The 14,819-nt window shown below is 44.7% G+C and overlaps 1 protein-coding gene across 1 annotated transcript; it reads left to right on the top strand.

Annotated features, from left to right (window-relative positions):
* Positions 1-5,160: 5,160 nt before the first annotated feature.
* DCSTAMP (dendrocyte expressed seven transmembrane protein) lies at positions 5,161-11,188 on the top strand. The gene is made up of 2 exons (XM_049633020.1): positions 5,161-6,202; positions 10,853-11,188. Exons 1-2 carry the CDS (start codon positions 5,174-5,176, stop codon positions 11,186-11,188), a joined length of 1,365 nt encoding a protein of 454 aa, XP_049488977.1. The 5' UTR covers positions 5,161-5,173.
* Positions 11,189-14,819: the final 3,631 nt, after the last annotated feature.

Raw genomic sequence — 14,819 nt, 5'->3', positions numbered from 1 at the left:
GGTCAGAATTCCAGTTCATCCACTTATCAGCTGTGTGACCTTGGGCAAGTTATTTAACCTCTCTGAGCCTCAGTTCTCTCATCTAAAATATATAGCTATAATAATATCTATAATATCTAGAGCCATGAAGATTAGAAATAAGGTACATCAGATGCAAAAACAGTGACCAGGCACTTGGTGGACAAATTGAGAGACATTACCTATTATTGTTGTTATTTTGCTAAGCCTGGGAGGCACAAGCAACAGTTTGTCCACTTTTCTATTTATGTGTGTTGGGGTGCCTGAGGGCAAACTTGGTATATGGGAAAAATTTTTTTTTCTTTTTTTCTTTTTTTTGGCATGTGGGAAATTTTAACTCCATTACCCAGGAACACCGGTAAGGATTTTGAAACAGAGTTCGCAAAGAGTCAGAAGTGAGATGCTGATGTGATGGGAAAAGTGGGGGAGAACTGGGGTCTCCTCCCCCCCCAGCTCTGTCTCCATTGCCAGGACAGCCTCAGCCAGTCCCTTCGCCTCGTTGGATTTTGTTTCCTCATCTGTGGAAATCAGCTGGCAAGGTGTCAATCATCTAGAGCTGTGCCCTTCAGTACCATGACACCAGCGACACGGGACTATTTAAATTTGAATTATTAAAATTAAATCAAGTTAAAAATTCAACTCCTCAGTCACACTGGCTCTATTTCAAGTGCTCAATCATCGCATATGGCTAGTGCTGTGTTGGACAGCACAGATACAGAACATTTCCCTCATCACAGAAAGTGCTATCAGACAGGGCGGAATTCAAGAGCTTGCTACCCAGTGCCTGTCCTCAGATAAGCAGCATCAGCCACCTGGGAACTTGCCAGAAAGGCAAAGTCTCAGGCGCCATTCTAGACCTTTAGGACCAAAATCTGCATTGTAACAAGGCTGCCCCAGTGATCATAGACTCAAGTTTAAGATGCCCTGATCTGTAAGATTCCTTTTGGCTCTCAAAATGAAATTTAGGAATCTGGGTCTCTGCTTGACAAAGTCTATGGGAAAGAAAGGAGCAAATGACTTCTCCAAATCTGGATTCCCAGATTTGCCTCAAAGGGAAGAGTTGGGGCCATCCAAGGAAACTTTAACAGGACAATCATACCTCTGCAGAAGAGGAAGGGAATCAGCAGACTTCTAAAGGAGCCATGGAAACAGCAGTCCTGGGAAGGCAGTGCAATCCCACTCCTGTCGCTATGCCTCCTTTGAACTCGGGGCATCCAGTTGTTGCTTGAAGACCTTCAGAGAATAGAAGTTCTCAAGTTCTCAATTTTTTTTTTTTTTTTTGGCGCCCAAAAAAAAAAAAAAAAACAAGAAATGGGCTGCATTTACTGGGCACTTTCTGTCCTGGTCGTCTTAAGGGGCTTGCTAAAACTCTCCTCGTCCAACTACACCAGAAAGGAGCTCAGGTGGAACTGATATTCAAGTAGGGAAAATGAGAAACAGATTGGGGAAGAAATCAAGGCCACGTTCAACAATGACAGGAAGGGCAGACTGGACTCCAGCTTCTGGACATGTGGTCCCAAGCCCAGGTCTGTGGCTTAAACTGTAAAATAAGAGAGGAGACACTCAATCCTCTCACTGCAGAAAGTTTTGGTGTCTTTTGGTGATGTGCTGTTTTCAGTACAAAAATAAGGAGGATAATATTAAATCTGTTGCTCATTAAGAAAACATGTGCCTCTTACAGGACAAAATTGCAGCTGTACATCTTATTTAATTGTTATTAGTTTGTATCGCCCAATGTTAAACTTTTAATGTGTCCGTAAATCTGTTTCTTACTGTCAGAGAAATATCTGTATTAGGAACACACTGTGCAAGAATGAAGATGAGAGAAGGGAAATATGAATCCAAAATACACATTATTAATTTTGTAGGAAGCCAGGAGAAGGGTGCCTCACGAAGCATATTCAAAAAAAAAGCCAAAACAGCTGGGATTTCTGATTTGCTTGAGAGAAAAACCTGCTGAATCGAGACACAGCCTTACAGGGCCAACTATCTTCGGCAGGGGGAAAAGTGAGCAGGTAGAAATGGGTTTGTGATACACATGTCAACTCTTAAACATGACGTCACTGGCAGAACGTGTCATGCTTTTCCAGCAGACACACAATGAGCTGAGTGTCCTGTCACATAAGCTGGAGTCATGGAATCTGGCCATGGCGTGGGGTGCAGGGAGCTGGACCGGGAGGCAGGGAGAGCAGGTCTGGACCCCACCACCGACTCTCTGGGTGCTCTGAGGCTCGGATTTCCGCGAGCCTCTGAGCCTCGGCTTCTGTGTGAAATGCAAGGAGCATTTGTCTTTGGGGGCTTCAGGGAGAGAGATGCTCTACATAAAGTGAACGGAATGGGCCGTTAATCCCTATTAGTGGATCATTTAGACAAATAAAGGTTTGGGGGTCAAACCCAAAGCTATGGCAAAGAAAGTGAACAGGGACATGGCTGCGAGGAGGGACAGCACTTCCGACCTGCTCTGATGCATCGTGTCCTGCCCACCTGCTCACCGCTGACAGCAGCTGTTCTCCCGTCCAGCCCACGAGGCAGCTGACTCTGGCTGGCAGTGCTGGGGAAGGTTCGGGGGCACAGGAGCCCTTTGGTGATTTCCAGGGGTCAAAACAGAGTGGGAGAGGGGTCAGTGCATGGAAGAACGACCAACCTCCAAACCAGCTTCCAAATCTGAAAGGAGGCAAGCGTGTAGGAGGAAAGACCTCCGTCCTTTTGCTGGTCCCTGTTCTAACAGCTATTCCAATTCCCCTCTGGACAGGGTGAGAATATCCTCTTATGTGGGATTCCGAATCTCTAAAAAGGCCGGTCCCACATGGTAATCACCCTTCTTCAACACTTCATTTCTCTCCAGGTCTCTTTTCTGTGCCGAGAGTTTCCCCTCACCTGACGGGAGTCGTACGCCCTCTACATTATTGTAGGAGAAACATCCACAGGTTTGTTCCTAACTTGCCTCTTTGTCCATCTCCTTTCCACTCTTCATCAACTTCATTCAGCCTGAACACAAAAAGAATCGTTCCTTTTCCTTGAATTGCTCAGTTCATGCCCACTAGCCAATACGTGGGCACCTCTCACACACTGAGTATAATCCTGGCTCAAACATTGTCCAGCTATTCCAGAAATCCAGCCCCAGCTTATCTGATGTGAGAAGGGATGTATTTGATGGTGTTTTTTTTTTTTAAGTTTACTTATTATTTTGAGAGAGAGAGAGAGAGAGCACGTGCACACATGCATAAACTGAGGAGGGACAGAGAAGGGGAGAGAGAGAGAGAGAGAGAGAGAGAGAGAGAGAGAGAGAGAATTCCAAGCAGGCCCCACACCATCAGTGCAGAGCTGAATTCGGGGCTCAATCTCATGACCATGAGATCGTGACCTGAGCCGAAATCAAGAGTCAGATGCTTAACTGAGCCACCCAGGCGCCCTCATTTGACAGTGTTTAAAAACTGATCAATATCTTCTTTAAAATCCCACACATACCGTATGCTCTCTTTAGATACTTTCATGCCAATCAAGGAAGAAACGTCTCAAATTGATTTTATATCATTCCAAATGAACCCAAGACTGTCTGAGTGCATCACAGACCTAAAGATGCATGACTGACAGGGTGGTAGCAGGCTCATTAGCACCTTCATTTTAATCCTGCCAGATCTGGGAATAAAGAAAAGGTGATCCGTTCAGTGACAAAACATTCTTATTTCCCTTGCAAGATTCTCAGAGAGCAACTGCCCTCAGAGGGTAAGGGCGGGCTGGAGGGTGTGGGTAAGACACAACTGTTACAGGGCAGAGACACAATGGCTTCAGTCTGGCGCCTCATTTAGGTTTGGGTGCCCTTGGTACGCTTTCTGGTCTGCAAGATTAGGGCAGAAAAAAATAGATGACTATTAAAAAGTGATCTTACATAACGCAATGTGTTGAAATTTTAGCCTATTCTTCAGCCTAGGGTTTATTTCCATTATTAAGATCCATGATACAGTATTGCTGTTTTTATCAATTCACAACCAGTGCCTGAGAAAGCAGCACAGAATTCGGTGACTTAAGATAAATAAGCATTTCTTACTACTCAAGTAGCTGTGCTCAGCTGATGGGCTGCCTCGTGACTGGCTGGTCTAGGAGGGCCCCCTTCAGGTGTTTGGCAGTTGATTGGCTATTGGCTGGCTATTGGTTAGAGCCAAATCTGGTGAGATGGGCTCATTCACGTCCCCCCACACCCAAGCTGTCCATGTCCTAAGGCCCAGAGCCTGTTAATATGTTATTTTACATAGTGATAGGGTCTCTACATATGGGATTAAGCTAAGGACCTTGAGATGGGGAGATGATCCAGGTTCATCTGGGTGGGCCCAATATAATCACAGGGATCCTTCTAAAGGGAGGCAAGAGAATCAGAGTCCCAAAAGGATATAAGGATAGCAGCAGAGGTCTGAGAGGAAAGAAGGTGCAACATTGCTGGCTTTGAAATGGAGGAGAGTCCAAGAGCTTCCAGATGCTGGAAAGGGTGAGAAATGGATTCTTCCCTGGAGCCTCCAGAAGGAACATTAGCTCTCTGGACTCATTTTAGACTTCTGACTTGCAGAACTGTAAGAGAATAAATGTGTGTTTCTATAAACCCCTAAGCTTGTGGCAATTTGTTGCAGGAGACTAACACACCTGGACCTGTTAAAAAGTCAGTAGTAAGGCTCCAAGGGAGAAGAAGTGGATCATAGACTCAGGACTGGCACACTGTCACTTCTGCTGCGTTCTATGGATCAAAGACATCACAAAGCCATTCCAAATTCAAGGGCTGGAGAAATAGACTCACCCACCTCTTATTGGATTCTGTTTCTCCCACCTCTTGACGGGAGAAGCTGTAAAGTGGCATTTAAAGGGATGAGGAGGGGTGCCTAGGTGGCTCTGTTGGTTAAGCATCTGACTCTCGATCTCAGCTCGGGTCCTGATCTCAGGGTTATAAGTTCAAACCCCGCATCGGGCTCTGTGTTGGCTCTTCACTGGGCGTGAAGCCTACTTTAAAAAAGGGGGTGGTGGTGGGGGTGTGGAGGTAGAGATGGGTAAAGAATTACGGCCATTTTTTGCAACCAATCTACCCCCGTGTCCTTTACACAGTGACAGAGGACATTCGAAAGCAGTGCCTGACCCTGGTTTCTTTTTGATTTCCAGGGACACAAGGAGCATGGGTGTCTTTACCTCAGGCGCTGATATCTTCCTAGGTCTCTGGGGGATGTATGTGTCTCCAAGAAGCCCTGGATGGATGGACTTTATCCAACATTTGGGAGTTTGCTCTTTTGTTGCTCTCATTTCAGTGGGCCTCTTGTCTATGGCCTTTTCCGGGTGTCTGTCCACATTCATTGCCTTTAGCTCCTCCTGGATGGTCACTTGTGTTCTGCTTTGCTGCTCCAAGCATGCACGATGTTTCATTCTCCTCTTCTTCCTTTCCTGCGGCCTGCGGGAGGGCAGGAATGCTTTGATTGCAGCTGGCACAGGGATAGTAATCTTAGGACACGTGGAAAATATTTTTCATAACTTCAAAGGTCTCCTGGACAGTATGACTTGCAACCTAAGGGCCAAGAGCTTTTCCATACATTTTCCACTTTTGAAAAAATATATTGAAGCCATTCAGTGGATTTATGGCCTTGCCACTCACCTAAGTCTATTTGATGACCTTATTTCTTGGAACCAGACTCTGGCTGTCTCTCTTTTCAGTCCCAGCCAAGCCCTGGAGGCACAGCTAAATGACACCAAAGGCCAAGTCCTGGGTGTCTTGTACCAGATGGTGACGGCAACAGAGGTATTGTCCTCCCTGGGACGGCAGCTCCTTGCCCTAGCAGGGCTTTTGCTGGTGCTACTTGGCACTGGCCTCTTCATGAAGCGATTTTTGGACCCTTGTGGTTGGAAGTTTGAAAATATCTTCATCACTAAACAATTTGTTCGGTTCGATGAAATGGAGAGGCAACTACAGAGGCCCTGTGTCCTCCCACTGAATAAGAAGGAAAGGAAGAAACACGTTGTCATCCCATCTTTCTGGCCGTCTCCTAAAGAGAGGAAGAACCTGGGGCTGTTTTTCCTCCCCATTCTTACCCACCTCTACATCTGGGTGCTGTTTGCAGCCATAGATTATCTTCTGTATCAGCTCATTTTCTCAGTGGGCAAACATTTCCAAGGCTTGCCAGGGCTGGAGGTCCACCTGAAACTGCACAGAGAGGTAAGCGTTCACAGGTGCTTCTTGCGATGCGTCCCGGCTATTTGCTGGCTTGCCTTGAAAAAGATCATGAACCTCCCAGAGCAGGGCACTGCCTTATTCACCTTGGGATTCCCATGATGGCACAGCGTCTGGCATGTAGAAGGAGCCCAACAATTGTTGGTTAAGTTGACTTGAAATCCTGTTGTTAGAGTATGATGTCATCCTGAAAATCTTTGGTCACCGTTTCAGTTTCCTGTGGCTGCTCTAACAAATTGACCCAAACTGGGTGGTTTGAAAGAACAAAAATTTATTCTCTTATAGTTCTGGGGGTAACAAGTCCAAAATCAGTACCACTGAGCTGAAATTAAGTGCGAGCAGGGTCACAATCACTTTGGACTCTAGGGAAGAATCTACTTGTTGCTTCTTACAGCGTCTGGTGGCTTGTTGGCTTTTCTTGGCTGTGGCTGCAACCCCCATCTTCACTTATGTCTTCACATTGTCTTCTCTGTGTATGTAAAATCTCTCTCTGCTTTCCTCTTACAGGATGAATGTGATTGTGTTAAGGCTCACTGAGATAATCAGGGTAAATTCTCCATCTCGAGATCTTTATCTTGGTCACTACTGCAACGTCCCTTTTTTCCAAATAAAGTAACATGTATAGGTTTCAGGCCTTAGGATCTTATATCTCTGGAGAGAGGGAATTTTTTAGCTTTCTATAGTTAGCGAACACTGAACTGGGAGAATAGGTGTCTCTGATATGGGACATAAAGTTGGTTTTCAAGCAAGAGTACCTGGCATGAACCTAGAGTCTGTCTTCTTCTCTCCCTTGGACCTGTGCAGGTAGACTTTGAGCAACTTCTGTGAATGAGAACTTCTTTTCTTTGCATCTTGAGTCCGTATGCAACATAGGAGGCCTGTCAATGCATCAGCAGAGCATTTAAGAGGAGGGTTGCTGAAAAATGGGCTCCTAAGTGACCAGATATTATGGCTGGTGCTAGTATATGATAACACCCCCTAAAAAAGAAAAGAAAAGGAAAAGAAAAGAAAAGAAAAGAAAAGAAAAGAAAAGAGCTACCTTGGTTTTTTAGGTCAGTGGTTCTCAACCTTAAGTGTGACCTGAGCCGAAATCAAGGGTCAGATGCTTGAGCCGCCCAAGTGTCCCGGGGAGAGTACTTTTAATAAACACTCCATGGGATTTCAAAGTAGGTGGTCTATAGAGACCATATTTCGAGAAAATTTGGTGCAGGCGCCAAAAGCAAGGACCTTCTAAGTCAGTGATTATCTGCCATAGCCACACGGTGCCTTCACTGTGGACCTGAACAAGCCAACAAACACCCGGGAATCAGATTTAAGTGGATTGGGGTGAGGCCTGGGTGAGGGATTTTTAAAAACTCTCCAAGCAGTTCTGACGTGCGGCCAAGATTGAGAACCACTGTTCTAAACTCCGCCCAAAAGAAGGGAGCTGAAAGCCATGGGATGGATCTATGACAATCTTAATTGGTCAAGATAGTGTGTTTCTCTGAGCTGGTGCCCCCTGAGTCTCAGGGAATCTGCCTTTCTATCCTTCATTCTTGTTCCTCTTGGCAGCTGTGTCCCAAGCAAGAAGACCATGAGTTTTGTGCCTCCCACCTTTTTTCTTTTCCATTTTTCTGTGGGGAAGTTTGTGATTATGTGGGCATGTCAGAGGATGTGGGTATTGTCAGACATTGTCTTGATTTTTTTCTAAACCCAGAGGTTGTGAAGCTGAGCTAGGTGGGACATGCGTGTTTATGTGCATGTATGTGTGTGTACATGCGTGTGTGAGTGTGTGTATGTGGGCGTGAGTGTTGCTCATGGTGGGGTAGATTGCGCCAGCCTGGGCTAGTGAAAACACCAATAGCTGTCTGCACATGTCTGATTTTCCCTTGTTTTTGGTCAAGCTACAGTCCCGGAAATCTTAGAAGGAAATGGCAGAAAGGATGCCTGCAAGGCCTCCTTTGAAGCCCCACTCTTCCACGGGCTCTCTTTGTCTCGGGAACTGGGGTCTTCTGGTAGCATCCACACTTTTCTTCCCAGCTTCCTCTGGCTCAGCAGGTAGGTCGACTCCACCCCCTCTAATCCTGGGCTGCTTCTCAGAGTTGATTACCCTGAGCATTCTGCTGCCCCTGAAGAATTCAGTTAATTACAAGATCTCTGTTGCTCTAGATATCTGGAGCAGGGGGAATAATGGAAGCGGTGTCTCCAGTGAAAGCTAAACTAACTCTTCAGACATGCTTAATCCTGGGGGTGGCAGGGAAAAGGGTCTCTCCCTTCCCCTCCCCCAACCCATTCTCCTTTGTCTTTTTTCCTTGCTCGGTTCTTCCTCTCCCCCTTTCTCTTTTTGCTTCTCTCTCACATTTCTCCCTCAGCCAATACCCATGCCTGCTTTGTGAATTCTCACCATTTTAGACAGAATGAGAAAAAGGCAAGTTCTGCCTTCCAAAAAAAGCCCAGAAGCTTTCCAATGACAATGTCCTGACAAATACATTTTTGGGCATCACAGGGTACTGGAGATGCAAAGATGTCTAAGCTTTGCCAGCTGCCACTGCACACTCACATCCTGGTGGGGGAGGCCGCCACCCTCTCACATAGCGACAGCAGGGCGGTGGGTGCTGGGGCAGGTGTGGGTACGAGACTGCTGTGGGGGCTCCTCGCAAACTCTCTCCTGCCGTGCCTGGGAGACTGCCATCAGCCACTGGCTCCAGGGACCTGCAGTGTCCTGCCCTTATCCCAGGATGCCCTTGGTGGCCGTGGATCCCTCTGTTGCTGCAGGTTGAGCAGGAAGAGAAACATCACCTCCGGGTTTTGCTAATATTTCTCTCCCACTTTCATATGATTTTAAATAAGTCTTTTAAGTAGAGAAGAAAGAAGGGAAATGACCCAAAGGGAGCTAGCTGGATGGGTGGGCATCATAAGTAAAAGTAGCCAGCATTGTTAACTTATTGAGCATGTATTGTGCACAGCATTTGTCTGTATTAGCTTTTCAGGACTGTCTGATACCAGAGCGGATCCTCGGTCCATTACTCAATGCTGTCTTGGCAAATTGTTTACTTATGAGAGGTAAACACATTTTAAAGCATCAGGGTACCATTTAGCATATTGCTCAGCATTTTGAGAGAATTCATTTGTCTTCCACATTACCCTCCACCAACCCTGTACAAAAATGTTGACTCAATCTTTATGAAGCCCTGAGTCCCAAATGCAAAATCCCCAGTTAGATTCCTAGATTAAGTAACTTCTTCCAAGACCGGACACCCGCTGCTTTCTTATTGCAAGATTTCTCATCACTGACTCACTCGATGTGTTTGTTTCTTCACTAGTATTAAAAAGAGCACATGCCTTGCTCTGGGGACTGAAATCTCTATACTTAATTGTAGGTGAACTGTCTTTTTAATAAGAGAAAATAAAAGGCAACAGAAAGGCTTTTCATTGCTTAGGCACAGTGGTGGAGAAATTACAGATTTGACTTGACATCTATAGAGACGCCCCAGGTTTGAAGTTTCCAGAGTCTTCACAGGTACTGGGGCAGCTCAAGGTGCACTCTGTTCTCTAGGTGTGGTTGTGTTCTTTTGGAGAAGTCGTTTCCCTCTTCCTGCCCGCCCCTGCCCCCCCAGCTCTGGGGTGCTGCAGTGATAATAACTTACTAAGTACTCCAGTTTGTAAGGTTAACGCTCCATCCCCAAGGTGCTTAATTTACACTGGGAGTAGTTTGTTCATGGGCAGGATCTGCTCCATTAATTCCTGTTTTACCAAATTAGAAAACAAATCCACCGAGAGATTAAATGACTTTCTCAGGTCAGGGAAAACAAAGTGCTGAATCAGCACACACTTTTGCTGGTGGCTTGGCTGGGCGGCACGATGTCATCTTTTGCCCTCTGTTGTCAGTCCACTGAGGGCAACTGGTTTGTACTCTTGCCTTCAAGCAGAAAGGAACACATTCCCCCCGAGCATCCAGCAGAGATGAGACAATGTCCTGTCTGAGACCTCTACACAAAGGGTTTAAAGCCACCTTCAGCAAATACTATTCTTAGTATTCTTACGCTAAGAATAATTCCCTGCCCCCAATGTCTAGAAGGTTGATTTAGAACATAATTTAATGCTTCTGCATCTTTGTGACCTCGTGGTCTGCCGTCGGGGTATTTGTCAAGATGGGGAGGACATGGTGGGGTCTTAAGGGGCTATGCTCCCAAAAAAAGGCTCCTGCAGTTAAGCTAAAAACATCTTTCATCAGTCCCACGTTTCCTAGTGTGTAGAAACAGGTGTTCCATAAAACTGGGTTATGTGGTCAAATGTGTGAGGAGAAGTGTTGGCTGAAGTGAAATGGATTTCTCTGCCTTCTTCTCAGAGACTTCAACAGGCTCATGGGGATCCTGACTCTCCAAAGAAAGGACAGAGTAGACAAACTTATCTGATACGTTTTCTCTCAAGGAAATCTGTATTTCCACAAACCCGCTTTAGAAAAACACTGCAACCGCTGCAAAGAACACTAGGCCCTTGTCTTTGCTCCCATGCTAGCACACGAAAGGAGCTGCTCCAGTCCAAGTCCCTGCATGGTTCACGCTAAATGCTATGCATTGCAGGGCAGGATTGAGCAAGACAAGGACTGAGGGCAAAAATGGCATGGATCTTAAGGGTCTTATTCTTTCATTTTAGGAGCAAGGAACTCAAGACATCATACATGACTCTTCCTTTAACATATCTCTGTTTGAACCCACCTGCATCCCCGAGCCAAAGCTCCTTCTGTCTAAGACCTGGGTTCCTCTCAGCATTATTCTTGTGATACTAGTGGTGCTGGGACTGCTGTCCTCCATCCTGACGCAGCTTAAAATCCTGGTGTCCGCGTCCTTCTACCCCACCGTGCAGACGGAGCGCGTCCGGCACCTGCATGTGAAGCTCCTGAAGAAGAGAGCAAAGCAAGCACTGGGAGGAGGAAACAGTAAACAGAATCTCTACTTTACAAAGGCAAGGCAAGCCAAGATGGCGATGTAATCTGTAATGAAGGAGACTTTGGGTTTGAAGGGCCAGTGGACTTGCAAAGCACTCTTCAATTTCATGTTAGGGTTCACACCCCTAGCAATAGATAGGACACCAGGGGGAGAAAATTAATAGATATGTGTGGCTAAGGCTCTTCGCTTCGTGCTTTTGAATGGGCCAGATGGGTCTGCAAGATATTTTTCAAAACGCTGATTTCTTTTTTTTTTAATTTTTTTTTAACGTTTACTTATTTTTGAGACAGAGAGAGACAGAGCATGAATGGGGGAGAGTCAGAGAGAGGGAGACACAGAATCTGAAACAGGCTCCAGGCTCTGAGCTGTCAGCACAGAGCCCGACGCGGGGCTCGAACTCACGGACCGCAAGATCATGACCTGAGCTGAAGTCGGCCACTTAACTGACTGAGCCACCCAGGTGCCCCAACGCTGATTTCAAGTAGGTACAGTCAGCCACAAGGTAGAGAGGCTACTGGGAAGGCCCTCTGCAATTATTATTAAAGGACCGTGCCCAGTAAGAGCGATTTATCACATCGAGGACAAATAAATAACAGAGGGAACTATCTACTACAGCTTGGTAAACTTCAAAGAATTTGTTCATGCTCCAGCATTAAAGTATATGTATGATGTACATATGATGAAGAGGATTTCTATAGGCATAACATATATGTATATTTATGCATAGATATGATAATGACTTCCTACACATAAAATGAATGCTCATCGAAGGTTTTGTTTAACTTATTAATTAATGAAGAGACGGTAAGAAATTCCAACCAATTCAAAGAACAGTTCAAAGCACACACACACACACACACACACACATATATATATATGCCTCCAGGAATACCCAAATGAATGTGCTTACTAGATGCAAAACTGGCTTCTTCCACAAGGTGGATGGGAGGATTAATTGCACTTTACAGGGTGAAAGTCATTTCACGTGTCCGTGGACAAGAATCATTCCCATTGTTGCTATCAGCTCCCGACAGCTGGGAATGGGGAAATGGCTTAGAAACAATGAAAGGCTAAGGTAACCCACAAGGATAAGTTTCTGGCCATTTCCAAGTCTCTTTTTTTTCTCCTTTTTATAATGGCACAAGACCATTTTATTTCTTTATTTTTTGGGTAAGTTTATTGATTTATTTTGAGAGAGACAGAGACAGCCCAAGTGTGAGAGGGGCAGAGACAGAGGGAGAGAGAGAGAATCCCAAGCAGGCTCTGCGCTGCCAGCACAGAGCCCAGTGTGGGACTCAAACCCACAAAGCGGTGAGATCATAACTTGAGCCGACACCAAGAGTCAAACGCTTAACCGACTGAGCCACGTAGGCGCCCTTGGCCATTTCCAAGTCTTTTGCATGTTTTTCTGATGCCAGCAGCCCACAATGAGAAGTTTATGTCACAGGCATCTGAAATGACTCTAATGCTCATTCATCGATCTTTTTGTCTCTTCAGATTCACTTCTGGCTTCCAGTCCTGAAAATGATCAGGAAGAAACCAATGGGCATTGCAGGTGAAGACAATCCATGAGAGACGCCAAGCAGCTCCTCGGCCACACTGCTCCAGCAATTCTCCTCAGGTCTGCTGACGGCAGGTCCCTATTTTTGCCCAACAGCAGAGAACTGTGTTGCGTGATTCCTCGGGTGTTTGGGTTTGCGGACCAAACCACTTTTCTTCATAAGGCCGAAGGGCTACCAGGCTAATGGCTTTGTCATCTGTCTTCCAAAGCACATGATTTGGACGATGTCACGGTGTAACAGAATTATAACCAGACCCCTGGAGGATGAGCCTCAGCATGGAGTAATATTCAAAGAAAAAAAAACACAGAACAAATATTAGAAAAAAATCAATATTTCTACTGCTGACTTATAGGCAAATGCCAAGGAGAACATAACACATATAATGCCAGGAAAATATCTTTAACCTCTTCTGTCCCTTCTCTGCCCTTTTAAATATCTCTCATAGCTATTCACTATACACAGAACTATCTCCCTTTCCCCTGTTCCTATTCAAAAAAACAAATCCTTTTTTTGAAACCCATATCTAGCAGCTCCTAATTTCTCCTTACCACTACCTGGGCTCCTACTCTCTTCTTTCCTGGATCACTTGTTTTTTTCCCCTCTTTTACCAAATCCTCTATCTGGTATTTATGACAGTGTTGCCTCAGGAGCACATGTTTCCAAATCACAGGAAATACTTGTTAAATTGCCCATCTTGAGCCACTTTCTCCCACGCTCAATGTAGACTATACAGTATATAGAGGCCTATTTCCTCTAAACTCCAAACACCCATGAGGGAAAGAAAACCTCCTGAAATATTGATTCCATTATCTTGAAAGCTTTTATTTTGAAAACTTTTCAGACTTACCGAAAAGTTGTAAAATAATAGAGTTCCATTTACCTTCATCCATCATCCCCAGTGTTAACATCTTATAGAAGTGTAGTATAATTATACAAATTTAGTAAACCATCTTGAAAAAAAATGGATAATGAGCAGAACTTATTGAGTTCATGCCAGTTGTCCCACTAATATTCCTTTTCTGGTCCCTGATTCAATACAGGCTCCCACAGTGCATTTAGCTTCTTAGCCTCCTCCAGTCAGGGACAGTTCTTCAGTCTTTTTCTTTTATGACCTCGGCACTTTTGAAAAGTATTGGCCAGTAATTTTGAAAAACGTTGTTTGACTTGGGTTTGCTGATGTTTCCTTGTATACTTTCTCCAGATAATGTATTTTCAGCAAGAGCACAACAGAAGTCATGATGTGGTCTCCTCGGTGTCCCCTTGTACCAGGGAGCACATGGTGTTGACATGTCTCATTACTGATGAGATTACCTTTCATCGTTTAGTTAAGATGAAGTCTGCCAGATTTTTCCATGGTAAAATTACTGTTTTTCCCTTTGTAATTAATAAGTATACTGTGGGGAAATACTTAGGCTATGCAAACATCCTGTTTCTCGAACCATAGTGTGGCCAAAAAGTGATTTTCTTTTTTCATAATATCTTCTATATTTCTTCACTGGAATTTTACACTATCCTTAGAAAGAAACATTTTTTTCAAAGCCTAAACTTTGTTTCGGGCACCAGAGCAGGTATTTTCTTTCTTTCTTTCTTTCTTTCTTTCTTTCTTTCTTTCTTCTTTCACAGTTAAATGGAGATGCTATGTATTATTTTTTTAATCTTCATTATTTTATTTTATGTTTATTTATGTTTTTTTATTTTTTTAAAATATGATTTGTTGTCAAATTGGCTTACATACAACACCCAGTGCTCATCCCAACAAGTGCCCCCTCAATGCCCATCACCCACTTTCCCCTCCCTCCCAACCCCCATCAACCCTCAGTTTGTTCTCTGTATTTAAAAGTCTCTTATGGTTTGCCTCCCTCCCTGTTTGTTTGTAACTATTTTTCCCCTTCCCTTCCCCCATGGTCTTCTGTTAAGTTTCTCAAGATCCACATATGAGTGAAAGCATATGATATCTTTCTCTGACTGACTTACTTCACTTAGCATATTACCCTCCAGTCCCATCCACATTGCTGCAAATGGCCAGATTTCATTCTTTCTCATTGCCAAGTAGTATTCCATTGTATTTATAAACTACATCTTCTTTATCCATTCATCAGTTGATGGACATTG

The sequence above is a fragment of the Panthera uncia genome, chromosome F2 (genome assembly GCF_023721935.1).
Source record: "Panthera uncia isolate 11264 chromosome F2, Puncia_PCG_1.0, whole genome shotgun sequence".
NCBI classification, from domain to species: Eukaryota; Metazoa; Chordata; class Mammalia; order Carnivora; family Felidae; genus Panthera; species Panthera uncia.
The sequence above is the reverse complement of the archived record's forward strand: the minus strand, read 5'-3'. Positions and strand labels throughout refer to the sequence as shown.

What these genes read in the sequence shown, in the direction of transcription:
- DCSTAMP (XM_049633020.1), top strand. Translation starts at nt 5,174, where the DNA reads ATGGGTGTCTTTACCTCAGGCGCTGATATCTTCCTAGGTCTCTGGGGG. An exon ending in ACCTGAAACTGCACAGAGAG is followed by an intron (nt 6,203 to 10,852) that starts GTAAGCGTTCAC and finishes CTTTCATTTTAG; the next exon opens with GAGCAAGGAACTCAAGACAT.